General features: G+C 37.9%; 1 protein-coding gene across 3 annotated transcripts in view; it reads right to left on the minus strand.

Annotated features, from left to right (window-relative positions):
• Positions 1-11,009: 11,009 nt before the first annotated feature.
• Positions 11,010-20,136, minus strand: part of LOC129247490 (ATP-binding cassette subfamily G member 4) — a 61,745-nt gene continuing 52,618 nt past the window's right edge. For all 3 annotated transcript variants that reach the window (XM_054886629.1, XM_054886630.1, XM_054886631.1), the window contains exons 6-10: positions 18,124-18,365; positions 17,725-18,008; positions 17,494-17,662; positions 11,955-12,211; positions 11,010-11,882 (exon numbers count right to left, since the gene is read on the minus strand). In XM_054886629.1, coding sequence (XP_054742604.1) covers positions 11,451-11,882; positions 11,955-12,211; positions 17,494-17,662; positions 17,725-18,008; positions 18,124-18,365 — 1,384 coding nt within the window. In that variant the 3' untranslated portion in view covers positions 11,010-11,450. The remainder of the gene's footprint in view (positions 11,883-11,954; positions 12,212-17,493; positions 17,663-17,724; positions 18,009-18,123; positions 18,366-20,136) is intronic.

Raw genomic sequence — 20,136 nt, forward strand, 5'->3', positions numbered from 1 at the left:
TTATAAATGTCAAGCAATGGCGATAAAATTTTGGCAGGAATGTTAATCACAGATTTGGTAGGAATGTCAATCACCTACCAAAACAAACAAAAAAAAAACAGTATCAGCTAACTTATAGCGTCACCTGCCAGTTGTTCCATGAACTTTTTGATCAAGGCCATTATTGAATATCAATCTTTATGAATTTAGGGAATTTCCTGAACTCCATCTGTAGCTTAAAAGTTATTATAAATGTTTATTCGTACATTTCATTATCCTTACATTTATTTATATATGTATATATATAATTGGAGCTTACACTTCTGTCAGGTCTTTGGCCGAGCTCGTCCTCCTTTTTGTGGTGTGCGTCTTGATGTTGTTCCATTAATGGAGGGATCTCTAGTTTCAAGCCGACTCCGAACGGCAGATATTTTTTATGAGGAGCTTTTTCATGGCAGAAATACACTCGGAGGTTTGCCATTGCCTGCCGAGGGGCGACCGCTATTAGAAACATTTTTTTCTGCATTTTGATGTTTCGAGATTTAAACCTATGTTCTCTCTGCACTCCCAATGGTAGTCACGCACCAACCCATTCGGCTACGGTGTCATTTATTTAGGCGTTTTAAAAAATTCAATTGTTCAACTGATTACAAAAGTTATAATTCAATGTGGAATGGTCTTAATGGGTTACATACGACCAGAATTTTCAAAAACTCGATTTTTTTTGCAGATCATTATTTTTTATAGTTTTAGGTATATATATGTGGAAGTCGAATGTAAAAATTCCCGATAGATACAAAGTTATGGTTGAAAATGTAACTGCCCGACGAGAGTTTGATGTGCACAGTGCCGTTCTTCGCTACGAAAGCAACAAAAGAGGCCAGAACATCTCGTCGACTGGAAAAAATAAGCAGCAACAATTGCTTACTGATCAGGAAGGCATACAATTTGAAGCTGGAATGGGAGATTAGATATAAGTTAACAAAATAAATTAAAAAATGCATTGAAAGTTCTTGCTTTAAATGCTCGCAAACTCGAGCGAAATGCACTTGAAAGTTTAAACTCGATTTTCTCGAAAGTACTTTTTCCGACACGGTTTGCAGGATAACTCATACAGTTTTTAATACTTTTTGATGCAGTTTTTTTTTAATATTCGAAAGAGTTTTCTCCATAGTCTGTCGAACCGGATTTTTGTTTTTTTGTAAAAAATTTTTTTAAACATAATTAAAGTGTAAAGTGGCGTAAAACGCATACTTTTTCTTTTTAAATACCGTAAATTGCAAAGTTTTTCGACAATCAAAAATCCGGCTCGACAGACTATAACTACAACTTCATTTTACAATAATTTTTTTTACTTTTTACAGATCCAGCAACATTTCAAGGAGAAATGATGCAGACCGTGGAGAAATGTTTTTTCATTGTACTTTGGGTTACGTGATTTTTTACATACCAATTTTTGTAAAGAAAAATTAAAATGCATTTTTTTATAAAGTTTAAGTACTAATAAACAATGTATACAATTTTTTTTATATTTATTTCTATTGTTATTCCTTCTAAAAACAGTTTTTCTTTAAGCGCATTTTTGGCGCTGCTGGACGTACGTAACCCCTAATATACACAAATTTTTCTCAATTTTTGTTTAGTATGATATATTAAATTTATTTTATTTGCTTATTATATAGAAATATGTTTGGTATTGTATACTATATTTTTGTATACACTGTATTATTAAATTTTTTTTTTTTGTCAATCACATTACGTAATTGTAGTTCTTATATAAAAAGTTGTATCTATGTAAAATCCCAAAATGAAAAAAAACTTTTGCATTGAATTTGAACTCTCGTAAATGTGAATAATTTAGCAAACGTAACCAGTCTTTGTTTTATTTAGTTCATGTTTTCGCAAGGTAGCTGTATTTTTTTTTTTTACAAGCATACAATTACATACTAAATAAAGCCAAGACACTACGCTTTTGCTATACCGATTAAAAAGTCTCTTGAACTCCCAACATTCTCCGAAGATTAAGTGATTACCAACCCATCCCATTTCGTCATAAGAATTTTTCTACTCAAGCGCTTGAAAAAAAAAAAAATAATAACGGCTAAAAATGTGTGCTTTGTGAACAGTATTAAAGCTTTTTCTAATTCATAAGCTTAAAGCTTGTAGCGATAAAGTAAAGTAGCCTCCAGACAGGGCCAACAATATACTTTCAGCAAGTCTGTTAAGATGAAGGTTTTGGAAAAGTAGTTGCAGGAGCTTAGTGTGGCTATGCATGTAAAGTAGTTATTTTGTGAAAGTGACAAACTTTTTTTAAAAGCCAACTTTTTCCGTTTCTTTTTTGAATAATTGAGAATGATTGTATATTATGCACATTTATTTAATTTTTATTTTCATTTTCATTTCTATTATATTTTATATTATTATTTATAATTAATTTTTTTCATTCCAAATGTTTTAACAAAATGGAAGAATATCAAATGGACCATCTGCAAGCAACGACGATACAAATAAATGACACTCTAGGCCAGCTTACCATATCAGTTGCTTACTGCCCTCCGAAACACAACAACAAAACAACACAATACGCTAACTAATATACCTTGAAACACTTGGAAGTAGATTTATTGCCGGAGGAGATTATAACGCAAAAAATATGATGTGGGGTTCAAGATTAACAAACACGAAAGGAAAAGCATTACTTAACGCCATCAGAGCGCGTAATTGTAATTATATAAGTACCGGAGAACCCACTTATTGGCCCTCTGACATTAAGAAAGTACCTGACTTACTTGACTTTTTTATCATAAAATCAATTAATTCAAACGTACTGGCAATTGAATCTTGTCTTGAGCTCTCTTCTGATCACTCGCCAATTATACTAAGAACCCAACAACCACCGCAACAAAACTTAAATCCACCACTTTACAATTATCGTACAGACTGGAATGCGTTTACTGAGCTTTTGGAATCATATTTAGACACAAAAGTATCTTTGAAAACAGGCGATGAAATTGAGACAGCTATAGCTTTTTTTAACGACAAAACTATTAAGGCAGTTAGTAAATCTACACCCTCTCCACCAACTAAAGTAAAAAATGACTACATACCTGATACGATAAAAAAGAAACTAAAACAAAAGAGAAAGCTAAGGAAGAAATGGCAGACAACAAGATTTCCAGACGACAAGAAAAAGCTAAACAAATTGGGAAAAGATATAAGAGACCTACTTCAAAAGGAAAAAGACAAACAACTTAGCAATTATCTCAAAAATATTGACGCAACAAAATCCTCAAACTACACACTTTGGAAGGCGACGAAAAAAGTGGTGGGCGCCACAATACATTTACCACCAATAAAAACAACTAAAGAGAAATGGGCCCGAACCTCTTCAGAAAAAGCAACGGTCTTAGCTCAACATTTTAAAGATACTTTTGAAAATAATAATAACGACATAAATCTTACTTATGCAGCAAACGAGAATAAGCAGCAAATTAAAAAAATCACACTTACGGAGATAAAACAATTAATAAAAACTCTAAAGAACAATAAATCGCCTGGATACGATCAAATTTCGGGAACAATTATGAAGCATATGCCTGACAAGGCAATAATTTATCTAAGAAATATTTTCAACGCTGCTATAAGTCTCAAATATTTCCCTAGTACCTGGAAAGTAGCTGAAATTATAGCGATCCCGAAACCTAACAAAAACGCTACACTAGCGACATCATATCGACCAATCAGCCTACTACCGACAATATCAAAAATTTTCGAGAAAATATTATTTGACCAGATAAATCCTATTATAACAAGCATGAATCTGATACCCCAACACCAATTTGGATTTAGGAAAAACCATTCAACAATCCAACAGATTCATAGAGTAGTTCACAAAATTAATGACGACCTGAATAAAAAAAGAGTGTGCATGTCCATATACCTCGACGTAGCTAAAGCTTTTGACAAAGTGTGGCACCCTGGGTTACTCCATAAATTAAAAACACAACTACCTAATGACTTTTACCTTATGCTTAAGAGTTACATCCAAGGCAGGAAATTCTATGTTAAATATAATGACGCATGTTCAGACATTCAACCTATGAACGCAGGCATTCCTCAAGGCAGTGTCTTAGGACCAACATTGTATTTATTGTACACGGCTGACCTACCGGAACCGAAGTCAGAAAACAGCATGATTGCAACATTTGCAGATGACACAGTCCTCATGGTATCTCATAAAGATACAAAAGTCGCAAAACAAAATTTACAAAGCGAATTAAATGTGACATTAAACTGGTTCAAAAAATGGAACATCGAAATTAACGCTGACAAAACAATACAAGTAAACTACACAAACCGAAGGACAACCATTGAACCAGTTAGCGTTGGTAATTCTGACGTGAATATTGACACCAAAGCGAAATACCTGGGTATTACGATCGACTCGAAATTAAACTGGCAGGAGCATATAAAGAAAAAGCGAAATGAAGTTAAAAATCGTTTTAAGAAATTGTACTGGCTACTTGGACCTCAGTCCAATCTATCATTGCAAAATAAAGTACTTATTTATCGAACGATAATTGCTCCAATCTGGAAATATGGAATTGAGATTTGGGGCACTGCTGCAAAAAGTAATCTAAGTATACTTCAACGAGTCCAGTCTAAAATACTTAGGACCATAACTAATGCACCTTGGTACATACCTAACGCAGATATTCATCGCGACCTTGACATCGATACTATTGATGAAACAATACAAAGCGCTAGCAGAAGACACATAAATAGATTATTAACGCACACAAATCCTATGATGAGAAGACTACCAAATAAAGAAAAATCTACCCAAAGTCGGCTTAACCGTCAAACACCAACAGATCTTGCAAAATACATGTAATCAATTGTCAACTAATTGTATATGTCATTGTTAACCACTTGTTTTTAAATAATATGTATATATTTCTTCTAAATGAGCTTGGGGGCATTGGCCCTTCAATATCACTCTCATTCCATCTTTTTGTAAATCAAATTACTTATTGTCTAACGACAGGTGTAATATTTTATGGAAGAAATAAAAAAAAAAAAAAAAAAAAAAGTTTCTTTATTTATTGCATTCGAGGAGAACCACGATTTATTCTTTCTATTATGTTTTGAATGCATAATGAATAAATAAACGCTGGAATTATAATGGAAAATAAACTGTTACTGCTGAAGATGTTTGCGGTTATGACACAAAAAGTAGAATAAAATTATTCATGGGTAAATAAGTCAGTTTGGGGAAAAATTTTCTGGGAACTGCTAATAAGAGGCTTGCGAGGCGAAGGCGATACCTTTCGAAGTTTTGTCGACGTTTCTTAAGAGTAAATGGATTTTCTTATGTGTTTAGGTGTCACCGTTTCTCTCCACTCATATACGTACATTATTGAAGAAAAGATTTCACCTGCAAGAAATTGGGTATGTTCAACAATGCATTATAATGCGCAACATACCATTTCAGAGATCAGCAGTGCGTTCAAAAATGCAAATATGGCAGTACTGCAAATGCAACGCGTTCTTAAACGTCATTTTTGTATCAAAAGTCGTGCATTATTTGCAGCAAAAATTTTTACACTGCCAATAAATACGCTAGTACAATGTCTGATCAAAAGTGGGTATTTAATTATTTATTTTAGCTTTTAATACAAAAATTGATGAAAAATACGATATTTAAACTTTATTTTATTATACTTTTCTTGGTTTTAGTGATTACTTTAGTACATCGGAGATAAAATTACTGCTCAGAGTCCGACTGAGCATGGAGAACGAGTTTACGTCGGGAAGGAGGAAAAAGAGCATGCTCTGGGCTAAGGTCGTAGATGAAGTAAAAAAAGTTAATAAAGATTTAAAAATAGATAGAAACATCGCCCAGCGAAATTTTTTTAATTTACTCATCACATATAAGCGAATAAAAAAAAGAAACTATACATCCGGTAGAGAATCAACATCATGGCTTCAAAAAAAGACTTATTTTTGGGTATTTTCCATTTTGATATTAAACTTATGACAAGATATGTCCTTCTTTTAAGCTTTACACGGGTTTTTTTCTTAAATTCAATAAAGGACTATCGGTTTTTTCCTCACATACATCGTCCATGACCAAACTTAGTAACAATTCCATTTTACTACACAGCGCGTTCATAAATGCAACAAATCTATTTGCAATTTTTCAACAAATCTATCAGTTGCATGAATTGTCACATTGACAGTGCTGCCAGCGCTGCAAGTACTGCGTATTATAATACGTTTCTGAACATAGCCATTATTTAGGAAATGGACACGTTTGTCAGATGCCAATATATTTTTCTTCTTCTTAATTGGCGCGATATCAGCTTACGCGATTTTGGCCGAGTTTAACAAAGCGCGCCAGTTATTTCTTTCTCGTGCTAACTGGCGCCAATTGGATATACCAAGCGAAGCCGAGTCCTTCTCCACCTGATCTTTTCATCGCAGAGGATATTTGGATTCTGAAAATTATAAGATAAAAACCTTAAAGTCAATATCAATATAAGATATAAACCCTAAATATAAGATAAAAACCCTAAATTCAATATCGAACCCGCCAAATTTAAAAAGAAATTGTCTTTAATTAATACGAAGTAATTAATATAGCACTTAAACAAAATTGGTCTCTCTGAGACTATCACCTGTCTATTCCGTGAAATGGTCACTGAAAATTCCGAACAAATTCCTTGTGAATGTCCTGCACTAAGCAGAAAAAGACTACAATAACTTGCTGGTATGTATATGAATAAGTTCGTGCGGTTTTACAACAGATGGCGTAACTTGATTATTATTCCATCGATCCACATTTCCAAACATTCATTGGTGAGCTACTGTCGTAAGGCACAAACGTCAGTATAAGTTTTTTATTTGAAGCGTAAACAACAATATTTTTACCACACTTGAAAATGTCGAATTTCGTGCCAAATAATGTGTTTTTGCGGGGAATTCTTTAATATGAAGAAAAAAGCAGCCGAAAGTCATCGTATCTTGGTGGAAGTTTATGGTGAGCATGCTCTAGCTGAGCGAACGTGCCAGAAGTGGTTTGCACGCTTTAAAAGTGGTGATTTTGGCCGCGCCGCCAAAGTTCATGGATACCGAATTGGAGGAATTGCTCGATCAAGATCCGGCTCAAACGCAAGAAGAGGTTGCAAAAACTTTGGGAGTTGATCAATCAACCATTTCCAAACGTTTAAAAGCCATGGGAATGATCCGAAATTCAAATTTCGAAAAAAAACCGCACGAACTTATTCATAGACCTATTATAAATTATGGAGTAATAAGCCCCAGAATTTGCTAAATTTTTCAAAAAGCCTTAAAATATAAGGTACCTAAGCCGGCTTTGAGATCTCTAGATTTCTTTTGGTGGCAGTGCGCAGGAGTCCAATAATAAATACGAAGTTATTATGAAGATTAATATTTACTAAATCATTATAAATGCTAATGGCTTGGTGCGGGACTACCATTCGGAGTTCAGAGAGAACGTAGTTTCGAATCTCGGTGAAGCACATGTTTCTAATAGCGGTCGCCCCTCGCCAGGCAACGACAAACCACCGAGTGTATTTCTGCCATGAAAAAGCTCCTCATAAAAAAATATCTGCCGTTCGGAGTCGGCTTGAAACAAGTGCCTCCTTTTGTGGAACAACAACGACGCACGGAGAACTTTTGGTACGAAGAGTTTATTTTTGAGACTTTTTATTTAAAGATGGCAGCACAAAGTAAATTACATGTAATTTTTAATATTGTAACAGGTGACCGTATGTAATTTCTTTGCATTCGTAAATCAAACCGAAATTTCTAAAAAACCAAAAACAATTAAATATTTTTTTCAATTTAAAATCTTTATAGCCGTACTTCGCTCTCAATTTTTGTATCATATATTATTAATGAAATATAAATTTGTATTTGTATTTATTTTATTATAAAATATAATTTACACGGAATGGGTAAAGCTGTTTTTTATCTTATTATAGAATGTAATTTTATTTTATTATAAAATATAACTCTTGTATTTTAACAAACGTCACAAAAACGCCGGAAAATTAAAACAAATGCGTTTAGTAAGCTAAGCTGCGCGAGCAAGCACCCTAGCTCTGCTCACCGCCGATTACCAAACGGAATGCGCCCTTTCCAAAAGCGCGCATAAATTCATATTTAGAGTTTGAAAAAACAAAGAAACATCTAGTAGTCATTACAATTTTAGGACATTGCCATATAAGAAAACTTCAAATTAAATCTTACCCCGTTGAAGGTATTGCCTTATAAAAATAAATACATTAATAAATTACAAAATATAAGTATGCTACAAATTCTTTTATAAGTTGGGGACTCGAAATTTATTTTACATGCTTGCTCTAATACATTTTTTTCTCATAATTTTCTATGGAATCCTGATCTGCTAGGAACGATGTCGAAAAAGTCGTTCCATAAAAATTGACCCACCCTAATATACATATATGTATGTATGTACATAATTGTTGCGGATATCCTTTGTTATGTGTTCAGTTATGCTTTCTCTTTGAATTAAAGGCAGTAAGTTCTTGACTTGATCATCATTATGAACAGTAAGTGCTCATTAAGTTATTTGAAACAACTGCTGTCTCGCCGAGTTGCTTGTCACACCTTCCACTGCTTTACTGTTATGAAAGAGCTTCCCTTAAAAAATTAGTGGTCGTTCATATATTGCAATTCACTCCATTTGCCTTTCAAATTCCGTTCGAAATTGCAATTCAAATGGCTTCCTAAATAACTTTTTAAATTCGTTTAATTCCTATTGCTATTATAAGACCTATGATATGGTTAAAAGTTAGAGCAAAGATATTGCAAAGTTTTACTAGTCATTCCTCTGATCTGTCAATAAATCCTTGTTTGAGTTCAAATCATCGAGCAAAGATTAATTATTTTGTATACATAATTCGCATCGCATACATTTATCCGGAGTTTCAATAGGGCAAATACAGAATAATTGAGATATCGGGCTGAGAATTTTTTGCAGATGTAGATTTGTTTGTTTGATTTATTCTTTGGCAAAAATTTTCTGCCACTTTTCCATACATAAGGGCAACGATGGTATGAGGGTTATCTTTTACATTTTGCGCTCAATTATAAAAATACAGTAAAATAATATTGTTTTTCAAAATGTTCTCCCTGGAGGTCAATACACTTCTGCATTCACTTGAATCATTTTTTAAAGCACTTTTGCCACTCAGAAGTAGATACTTCCAAAACGAGCGCTTCAACCAGCTATAAAAGAAGTGTCTACGTAGCCAAATACGCATGCCGTAACAAAAACTAAATGTGAGGTTCCCGTGTCGCACAGTAGTATCGGATCGGTAGTGTCTCGGTCGTACAAACCGACTACCACCATAACCTAACATAACTTACATGGTCAAGAGACTTCACTTAGTTTGGTCAAGATATTTACACAAAATTCTACACAATGTGAACAGAGAAATCTCCTCCCTTCTACGAATTCCTTCGAAGGGCCTGTGAATAATAATTTAAAAAAATGTCTTTCTTAATTTGGTACGCCCCTTGTTAAAAATATCCGCTCTGAATGATATTGCCAGATCATTAAAAAATGTCAGTGTGCATTTTAATTAAATACAAATTGCCCCTATTGAATCTTGCTTTACATTTAAATTAGGTGCGCAACGAAGTCGCCAGAAGTGTGTGCTAGTCGATTCTAACATTACCTAAACATCATAAACCAAGCTTAGATATATGGTAAACAAACTGCTTCGACACATTAGAGATTTTGTGTTGGTATTATACACTTTTGGTTTTGTGAAAATGTCTGATTTTGTGCCGAATAATCGTCATTTGCGAGAAGTCTTGATTTTCTTCTTTCATTCGAAAAAATGCGGCGGCTGAAACGCATCGAGAGCTACAAAAAGTTTATGGAGACGCTGCTTTAAGTGAAAGAATGTGCCGAGATTGGTTCCGTCGGTTCAAAGACGGTGATTTTAGTGTTAAACGACCGTCCTCGTGAAGGGAGGCCAAAAACCTTCGAAGACGCTGAATTGAAGGCATTGCTGGATGAGGATTCGTGTCAAACGCAAGAAGAGCTTGCTTCAGTATTAAGAGTTACCCGCCAATCCATTTCCAAGCGATTGCATGATTTGGTGCTTTGGGAATGATTCAGAAACAGGGGACTTGGGTTCCTTATAAGTTAAAACCAAGGGATGTTGAAAGTCGTTTTTTCGCCTGTGAACAACTGCTTCAGCGGCAAAAAAGGAAGGGTTTTCTTCATCGCATCGTAACGGGTGATGAAAATTGGTTTCATTACAGCAGTCCAAAGAAAAGAAAGTCATGAGGACTGCCCGGTAATGCTTCTACGTCGTCACCTCGGCCGAATATTCACGCTGCGAATGCTATGTATTTTGTGGGACCAACTTGGTGTTATTTATTATGAACTGTTAAAACCGAGCGAAGCCATCACTGGGAATCGGTATCGACTTCAATTGTTGCGATTGAGCCGAGCACTGCGCGAGAAGCGCCCGCAACTCGCGGGGAGGCATGAAAAACTGATCCTACAGCTTGACAATGCTCGGCGTCACGTTGCCAAACCCGTTAAAACCTACCTGGAAACACTGAAATGTGAAATCCTACCCCACCCGCCATATTTTCCAAATCTCCAGATATTATCACCTGTTCCTATCGATGGCACATGGTCTAGCTGACCAGCAGTTTCACAGTTCCATTCATATGAAGACATCAAAAAATGGCTTGATCCGTGGATAGCCTCGAAAGATGTACAGTTTTACCACGACGATATACGAGATCTACCAGAAAGATGGGGAAAAGTAGTAACCAACGATGGGCAATACTTTCAATGATTCACTTGTAACCATTTTTTCAGAATAAAGTTATATTTTCATCAAAAAAAAAAAAACAGCAAGAACTTAGTTGCACACCTAATATAATAAAAATATAGTAAAAATCTGCTAATGCCAGACTTTTCTATTTTAAAATAATCCATAATTTGTATAAAAATGGCTTTCTTACTTCAAATATTCCACAAAATTTACTTAAACACTTTTCTTCGAATTAAAAATGTTACATTTTATTAGTAATTTTTAATTAATTCTAATATCACTGTAATCCACCGGGTTAAGCAATCGTAAAGTACATCAGCTTAAAATTATTAAAGATCATTAATACATACATAAAATATGTATGCGCATACACACAAGTAGTTATAAAAAACTTTAAAAAGTTATTCAAATTGATCACAAGTCGAAGATTTAGTTTTTATGGCAAAATAACTATTCTAAATACTTAAGTAGTATTTTATCAGAAATATTCTTTTTTTTTACCCTATGCTAACTACTCCCTCTCAAGCATTCCCTAAATGGTCATATAGTCAATAACATAATAAATATTCTTTGTACAGCATTTAAGAAAAAAAAAATTAAATACGTATTTATGCGCCGTTAGTAATTATAAGAAGCAAAATTGAAATGCTTCACCAAGAATTGACTCGCATATTGGATGATCACATTGTTGGAGGATCGCAGCGAGAGACGATGACGTATCATAAGATATGCGGCGAGCGTAAAAATTATATAAAAAATCACCAAACAGCACACCGAGAACAGGTAGTTGAGATTCTCGAAGCCAAGAATCATAAGCAAGAATTGCGATTTCCTAAACATACAAAATACTTCGGTATCTGGACAATGTAGATCCTCACGATCGTAACCATACAGAGCGACTACCAGGCCTTCCATGCCGTGACGCAAATAGCTCAGTTGCATCAGATAGCGCATCAAAGGATGTATATAGACAGCTTTGCCATAACCAATGCCATAGCAGGAGAGTAGAATGAGTGGCACCGCAACTACTGGACCCATGAACATGGCGTTCTGAAAGAGAAGTGTGTGTGATATGGATTGATAATTTGAATGATGAAGAAATGTAGCGGCGAAGTTACTTACCACCAAACTTAGACGCGACGATATTAGTAGACCCAAGCTCTCCGAAGTCATGGCGGTTAGAAAAGCGATTAAGAAAAGCATACAAAAACGGAACAGCTCTAATGGTTGACCGGACATTAGATACACCATGATGAGGTAGATGGTGGCCAGCAAGAACATAAAAGGCAATTTGGAACAGATCAAAGCGGCATAATACGAACTGAGATTATACCACTGATTGAAGTATTCGCGTTTTAGAAATTTCATCTCTGTGGGAACTGGAGAAAAGAGAAGAGCGGCTTAGTTTGAGGTAAAGACGAACGAATAGTCGTAGTCAAGTCACAAAGAAGGTCGACTTTAAAGTAACACCATGTTGAGTTTATTTCATAAAATTATGTGTTGGAGGAGAGGTGTATAGAAGGAGAGGTTAAAAAGTTCACGTAGTGGAGGCTTTGGAGGGATAATGACTGGGTTTTTCATGCTTGACGCTACTTGGCGACTAAATTCTATTATAGCTACTAAGTTTCAGTCAAATTGACGCCTTCAACTTTGAGATATCACCTGTTTAACAACTCAAGCGAAAATAAAACATTAACTATGGAAAAAATGGCCTTTCGTGCGAGGAAAATAAGACAAATCATTCCGAAAGAGGTGCTATCTACAGGGTGGCTGATGAAAGCCGCTACCAAAAAAAAATTGAATAACTTTTTTTCTTTTTAAGTTATCTGTTCCATTTTTATTTTAATTTGCAGATTGATCTTTAAAATTTATTAAAATGGATAACTGGGACACGCAAACAAGAATTTGGATAGTCCGCCGCTATCACGCACTGGAGTCCGTAGTTTTGGTACAGAGAGAGTACAGGCGGATGTTTGGCGGCGATCCCCCGAGCAGATGGACCATAATGAGACTGGTGAATAATTTTGCTGAGCAAGAAACAGTCGCAAGAAGGCCTTATCATCGAAACCCACCAGTTCGGACGGAGGAAACGATCGCTGCTGTAGCTGCAGCTATACAAAGCAATCCAAGGGTTTCAACAAGAAGCTTATCTGCTCAACTTGGTGTCAGCCGACAGTCTTTGCAAACAATAATGCACAAAGATTTAGACTTATTTCCCTACAAAATTCAAATGGTTAACAAACTGAATGCAGCAGACTTGCCGATTCGCTTGGAATTTTGCCAGAAGATCCTGCAAATGGTGGAAGAAGACCAAAACATGTTAAACTGCCTTTTCATGTCTGATGAGGCCCATTTAGACTTAAACGGCAATGTGAACAAACAAAATTGTCGAATATGGAGTACTTCTAACCCACACATACTCCACGAGACGGAATTGCATCCTCTTCGCGTGACCGTGTGGTGTGCGGTTTCTTCACGCTGTATTGTCGGGCCTTATTTTTTTGAAGAAAATGGTCACACCGTTACGGTTACTGGAGACCGTTATTTGAAAATGCTGAAAGAATTTTTCTATCCAGAACTACGCCGAACTAAGACCGTGGTGGTTCCCGTTCTTCAAAAGATCTTCTCGGCGTGTATCTCGCTGAACCACGTCCCTGCTAGCTGGAAGAAAACCAAAGTGGTCTTCATTCCTAAGGCAGGAAGGAGGGGCCACGTCCTGGCCAAGGACTTCAGACCTATAAGTCTTACCTCCTTTATTCTCAAGGTGTTTGAAAGAGTGATCGACTGTCACATCCGAGAGCACTGTGAAACCAGACTTTCTCCAGCCCAACACGCTTACCTGAAAGGGAAATCCACCGAGTCAGCCTTACATGAGGTAGTAGGGACTGTAGAGAAATCTCTGGAGGGGAAACAATTCACTTTGGCGGCCTTTATAGACATAGAGGGCGCCTTTAATAATATTACGGCGGAGTCAATTGTCACGGCTCTAAACAGGCTAGGGGTGGAAAGACCTATCTACCGCTGGATCTCGTCCCTGCTTGGTAGTAGGGAAATTAATGCGGTGGCAGGAGGGGCAAGAATCACCAGATTCGTACATAGGGGCACACCGCAGGGCGGCGTCCTCTCGCCTCTCCTTTGGCTAGTAGCTGTAGATGAAGCCTTAACTCGCTTAAACAGGGGGGGGGGGGGGGGGTAAAGGTGGTAGCATATGCCGATGACTTGGTCCTGATGGTCTCAGGTCCCTTCCCATCAGTAATGGCTGAAATTCTGGAAGGAGCACTGGCTACACTCAGCAGATGGGCCGCCAGTTGCGGTCTCAGGGTCAACTCTGACAAAACAGAGTTGATGCTATTCACCAGAAAATACAAGCCTCTACCCTTTAAGCTTCCTAGACTTAACAACCAGTGTCTTACACTTTCATCGGAAGTCAAGTATCTTGGTGTAATACTTGACCCCAAGCTCCACTGGAAGCCGCACATAGAGAATCGAGTTAAGAAGGCTAATATAGCCCTCTACGCCTGTAAATCTATGTTCGGCAAAAAATGGGGCCTCAAGCCACGTGTCGTACTCTGGATGTACAACTTAGTGGTTCTGCCAATTTTAACATACGGTTGCCTAGTTTGGTGGGTAGCTCTTCAGAAGGGCTACAACTTCACTAAATTAGAGAGAGTGCAGAGAACTGCATGTGTAGGCATCACTGGTGCCTGTAGGACATGTCCCACCGCTGCGCTCAACGTTATTCTCCACTTAATTCCTGTGGATCTGCAGGTTAAGTCCATTGCTGCTCAGAGTGCTATTAGACTGAAGGAGTTTGGCCTTTGGAGACAACTCCCGGTAGGGCATAGCAGCATCTTGAAGCAGATCTCCCCTTCCCTCTCTGATATTCGCACCGACCTCTCCATCCGCAAACTGTGCTTTGAGGGTTGTGCTAGGGCTATCTTTCCGAGCAGGCAAGATTGGAAAGAGGGGAGAGTTGTTGCGGATATAGATGCCTCTGTTTTCACTGACGGATCCAAAATGGAATCTGGAGTGGGAGCGGGGGTCTACTCCAAATCAGCCAGCATTTCGGTCTCCTATAAACTGCCGGAGACAAGCAGCGTCTTTCAAGCAGAGGTCTTCGCGATCCTGCAGGCATGCAAAATGCTTCGGGATCGCTGCTGGGAGGGAGACATTAAAATTTTTTCCGATAGCCAAGCTGCAATCAAGGCACTGTCGTCGCCGAATTGCAGCTCTATTCTCGTGAACTCCTGCAAGGAGGAACTTAAACGCCTCGAACGTGCAGGAAACATTTCCCTCATCTGGGTTCCTGGGCACAGGAATATAGAGGGAAATGAAATTGCCGATGAGCTTGCCAGGAAGGGGGCGGCAGAACCAAATCCAGCTGCCCTCTTCTCAGACATCGGCATCCCCTTGGCCGTCGTTAAAGGGAAACTACACAACTTCTTTCTAAGAAAGGCGCAAGACAGATGGAGGTCTGTCTCATCGTGTGCCATTTCAAAAGCACTATGGCCTCAATATGACATAAACAGAACGCTTAAGGTGATGGGAACTCCCCGCCATTCAATTTCCAAACTCATTGCGGTGATCACTGGCCACTGGGTGATCGGCACTCACGCGGAGAAGCTTGGAATTCCGTACAACCCCCATTGCAGAAGCTGTGGGGATCCTGCAGAGAAAGAGACTGTGGAACATTTTCTCTGCAGATGTCCGGCCTTGGCGGCTAGGCGCTTGAGATTCCTCAGCGTCCCCTTTGGGGATGACTTGATGAAATTCTCCAGCCTAGATCCCTTTTCTCTCCTTCGCTACATCAACAGCACTGGATGGCTGTAGACGGGCTTATCTCCTACCTTAATCCTTTCACAGGTAGTGGTCCACTTTATGGTATCAAAACGGCACGTAAGTGCTACTTGTAGTGTACCTGGGGTACTCTTGCCATCTTACCTACCTACCTACCTACTACGCCGAAAGAGAATTCCTTTCAACTCTGTGTGGTTTCAACAAGATGGGGCAACGTCTCACATAGCCCAGACTGTTATGACAGAGTTGCGACGAAAATTTCCCAATAAACTGATTTCAAGAAACTCCGAATTTCGTTGGCCCCCCAGGTCGCCTGACCTTACTGCACCTGACTTTTTCTTGTGGGGTTTATGTAAACAAGAAGTTTATAAAACAAAGCCAACAAATTTGGATGAACTAAAACAATCCATTCGGGCAACAATTGCGGCTATTCCTGTCGCAACTCTCAAAGCAGCAATGAACAACTTTTTACTAAGATGCCGCACTTGTGTCAACGAGCATGGGGGCATTTAAATTCAATTATTTTTAAAACTAGTTAAGTTACATTTAATAAAATTTAATGACCTTCAACTTGAAAAAAAAATAAATGAATTCCATACACTAAAAAAAAAGTTATTTGAGTTTCTTAATGTAGCAAAATTCATCAGCCACCCTGTATTACCCTTCTTCTTTTTCTTCTTGATTTGCGCGATAGCCGCTTACGCGATTTTGGCCGACTTCGATAAAGCGCGCCAGCCATTTGTTTCTTGCGCTAACCGGCGCCGTTGGAAACACCAAGTGAAGCCAAGTCCTTCTCTACCTGATCTTTCCAACGCAGAGGAGGCCTCCCTCTTCCTCTGCTACCACCAGCTGGTACCGCATCGAATACATGCAAAATCGGAGCATTTGTATCCATTCGGACAACATGACCCAGCCAACAAAGTCACTGGATCTTTATTCGCTGTGCTATGTCTATGTCGTCGTAAAGCTCATACAGTTCATCGTTCTATTGCCTGCGATATTCGCCGTTGCCAACGTGCAAAGTTCCAATAATCTTCCGCTGAACCTTTCTCTCGAACACTCAAAGAGACGCCTCATCGGAAATTGCCATCTTCCCAGATTTTGCGTCTTACGTTAGGATCGGCATGATGTGAGCCTTGTAGCGTATTACTTTTGTTCGTCGAGAGAGGACTTTACTATTGGCTACTCAGTGCAAAGTAGCACTTGTTGGTAAGAGAGATTCTCCTTTAGATTTCAAGGCTGACACTGTTATCGGTGGTGGTAATGGTTTCTAGATACACAAAGTCTCTTACAACCTCGAAATCATAACTGTTGTGGGTGCCGAAACGCGAGAGCGTCGACTGTTTGTTTGAGGACGGTACGGGGACCCTTACCCAGGAAATACATTGATTCATAACTGACACAAATCATTCAAGCAAGGCTGACACGCAACTGAAGTCGATCAGCGCCCAGGTCGTTCGATTGTGGCGGCGCTCTCAGTCGATATGGAAAAAACAGAGAAACTTGTTCTGGAAGATAAACAAAGGTGAGCGATTTATGAATTGGTTTGGGACCGAAGATGAAACTCAGGTTTCCGAAGCAGAAGTCCATGCAGTAGGACAAAAGAACACATCATCTAAGGAAAAAAGGTAACCCGCCCATTTCCAATAATCATGTTGCGAAGCCTGTCTTACCGAAGTATGGTTGACTGATCTGAGATCTGTCTGATCTGAGATCTGTATTCATCTTCAACTTAACTATCCCTCCCCTTTCCACCTCATTCCCCAACATTTTTTGCCGCCCTTCGCAAGCTTGATGATGTTACTTTTAAGTTCACACTATATACAGACTATGCTAACTTTCTAGCTTAAAAGATGTCACCTACATTGTAACAATACAGGCATCATCGGCAGATATAAATACGCAATAATTATCGTAAAGACAAATCCAAAATTGAAGAACGCCTTAGAGGCATCATCGCCAATGCCTTTGTAAATGCCACCAACAATCAGCCCCAAGACGATATTCATGTAGAATTTCAGCTTCATGTAGGACTGGAATGAGTAGAGAATAGTTAATAATTGAAAGCTAACAGCTATCACTTCCCTTTACATACCTTATCGCGCCACATCTGCACCATCATGCGCACCAGCAGCAGCCGGTATTGCATCCACCACGAGGCTTTTTGCTTCAATAGCTTCGGATTGATTTCCTCTTCGAATTGTTCCAACTCATCGAAGGACGAGGCACCGGAGGTGGTATCTGATTTATTGGTGGCATTCGATGTGAGTTGCCGGCATTCCTGATGTGGCGACCAACGATAAACCTTGCCATTTTTCACAGCGGCAACCATTGGCTCATGGTATTGGTTTCCATATTCATGGCAGGCAACTTCGATAACTGCAAAAGAGAAGGAATGAAAATATTATTAACTTAGAATTTAAAAATTATTTAATAATTTGTATGGGCACTCTTATTCTTAGCGCTCCAGATTAAAGTATGCTTTGAAACTCACCAAAGTCGGCAGGATTATAAGTACGCGGACATGTCAGTCCAATTTGTTTCATGTAAGGCACAATATTTGCGCCCGCTCCCTGATAAATGCATTGCCCCTCGGCTAATATGTAAACCTTGTCGAACATATCGAACACTTTGGCGGACGGAGTGTGAATCGAGCAAATAACTGTACGTCCAGTGCGATGTGCAATGCCGCGAAGGAGTGTTATGCACTGAGAACTGGAGATGTCGTCGAGACCACTGGAAAGAGAGGAAAAATAATATTAAACAAGTGTAGAAGAGCCTCGAGCGAAATCTTGTTTTAAATACCCGGCTAAAAATTGTAATAAATCTAAAGCAACTTCTTCTGTTAATTGATGATCTTATGTACGTAGTAGGTTTTGAACACTGTGCAGAAAATTCAGAAGGTGTGACCATCTTTGGACTACTTGACGATTTTTAAGAAATCAACTGATTTGCTGACGTAAGAGGGGATGTGCTTACAACAGAGGTCGCTTCAAACTGCGATTGTGTTGCTGATATAAAAAAAAAATTCAACACAACCAGCGCTCACATTACTTCCTTGCCTTTTGAGGAACGACTGGTTAGAAGAGCTTAAGTTAAGTTAATGAGCTAGCGCAATTCTTCTGCTGAGCTTCCTATGACGTGGCAGCTGAAGTGACTCTTACAGTTTTGCTTTGCTTAGCAAACCTACCGAAAACCTACCTTGCCTTTTGAACCTACCGAATCATGCTGAACCTATTCGGATGTGATCACTACCTGCGATTTCCCTACTTACCGATCAATCGGTAAATCGAATAGCAAAATTTGTTTCTAAAGTGAAGCGGATATCATTAATAGGCTACGCATTCATAATCGATTAGTTGCTTGCAGTCGATGAGTAGACATATTCGATTATTCAGTTTGAGGTTTTCTTTCACTTTTCTGGCTCCTCCTGCTCGTCTCCCTGGTGAATGAATTACCGGGTAGATATACATATGAGGAACTATAAGTTACTGCGCCAGCTTTTGATATTTATTCAATGTTGAATATTTTGGGAAGGTGTTTTTATCTTAAAAAAATTTGTTTCGAATTTTATTTTCTGATTGACAATTTTTGGTTTTTGCAATTTGTGACAATTTTGTTTGTAAAAGTTTATTTTTTAGAAAAAAGTATCCTTTAAAAAGTTTTTGTTTTGGAAATGTTTTTTGGATGTTTTTTTGTTATTTGACAATACCGTTTATTGAAGTATATTTTCTAGAAAAAAAGTATACACACGAAAAAAGTGTTTTTGGACCTTTTTTTGGAATTTGGTTTTTACTGTTTTTTTTAGTAAAATCGCAGTATTTTCCATTTTAAATATTTTTATTAAACATTTTTGGAAAATTTTTGCTTTGGTAATTTGTGACAATTTTATTTGTTAAAGCTTATTTTTTTTGTGAAAAATTTTCCTTAAAAATGTTTTTTTTGAAATTTGTTTTTGTAATTTGACAATTCTGTTTGTTAAAGTATATTTTTTAGAAAAAAAGTATGATTAAAAAAATTGTTTTTGTAAATTTTTTTTCCAGGGTTTTTGAGAAATTCGTAGTATTTTCCAGCTTAACATTTTTTTTCGTCAACCAACTGATTGGACCTTATCAGTGTGGCTTCAGACCTGGAAAGTCTACCATCGACCAAATATTCACAATACGCCAAATCTTGGAAAAGACCCATGAAAGGAGAATCGACACACACCAACTTTTCGTCGACTTCAAAGCTGCATTCGACAGTACGGAAAGGAGTTACCTGTATGCCGCTATGTCTGAATTTGGTATCCCCGCAAAACTAATACGGCTATGTAAGATGACGTTGCTCAACACCAGCAGCGCCGTCAGAATTGGGAAGGACCTCTCCGAGCCGTTTGATACCAAACGAGGTTTCAGACAGGGTGACTCGCTGTCGTGTGACTTCTTTAACCTGATGTTGGAGAGCACCTTACGAGCCGCAGAACTTAATCGCTCAGGCACAATTTTTTATAAGAGCGTACAATTGC

Source organism: Anastrepha obliqua, chromosome 5, assembly GCF_027943255.1.
Source record: "Anastrepha obliqua isolate idAnaObli1 chromosome 5, idAnaObli1_1.0, whole genome shotgun sequence".
Classification (NCBI taxonomy): domain Eukaryota; kingdom Metazoa; phylum Arthropoda; class Insecta; order Diptera; family Tephritidae; genus Anastrepha; species Anastrepha obliqua.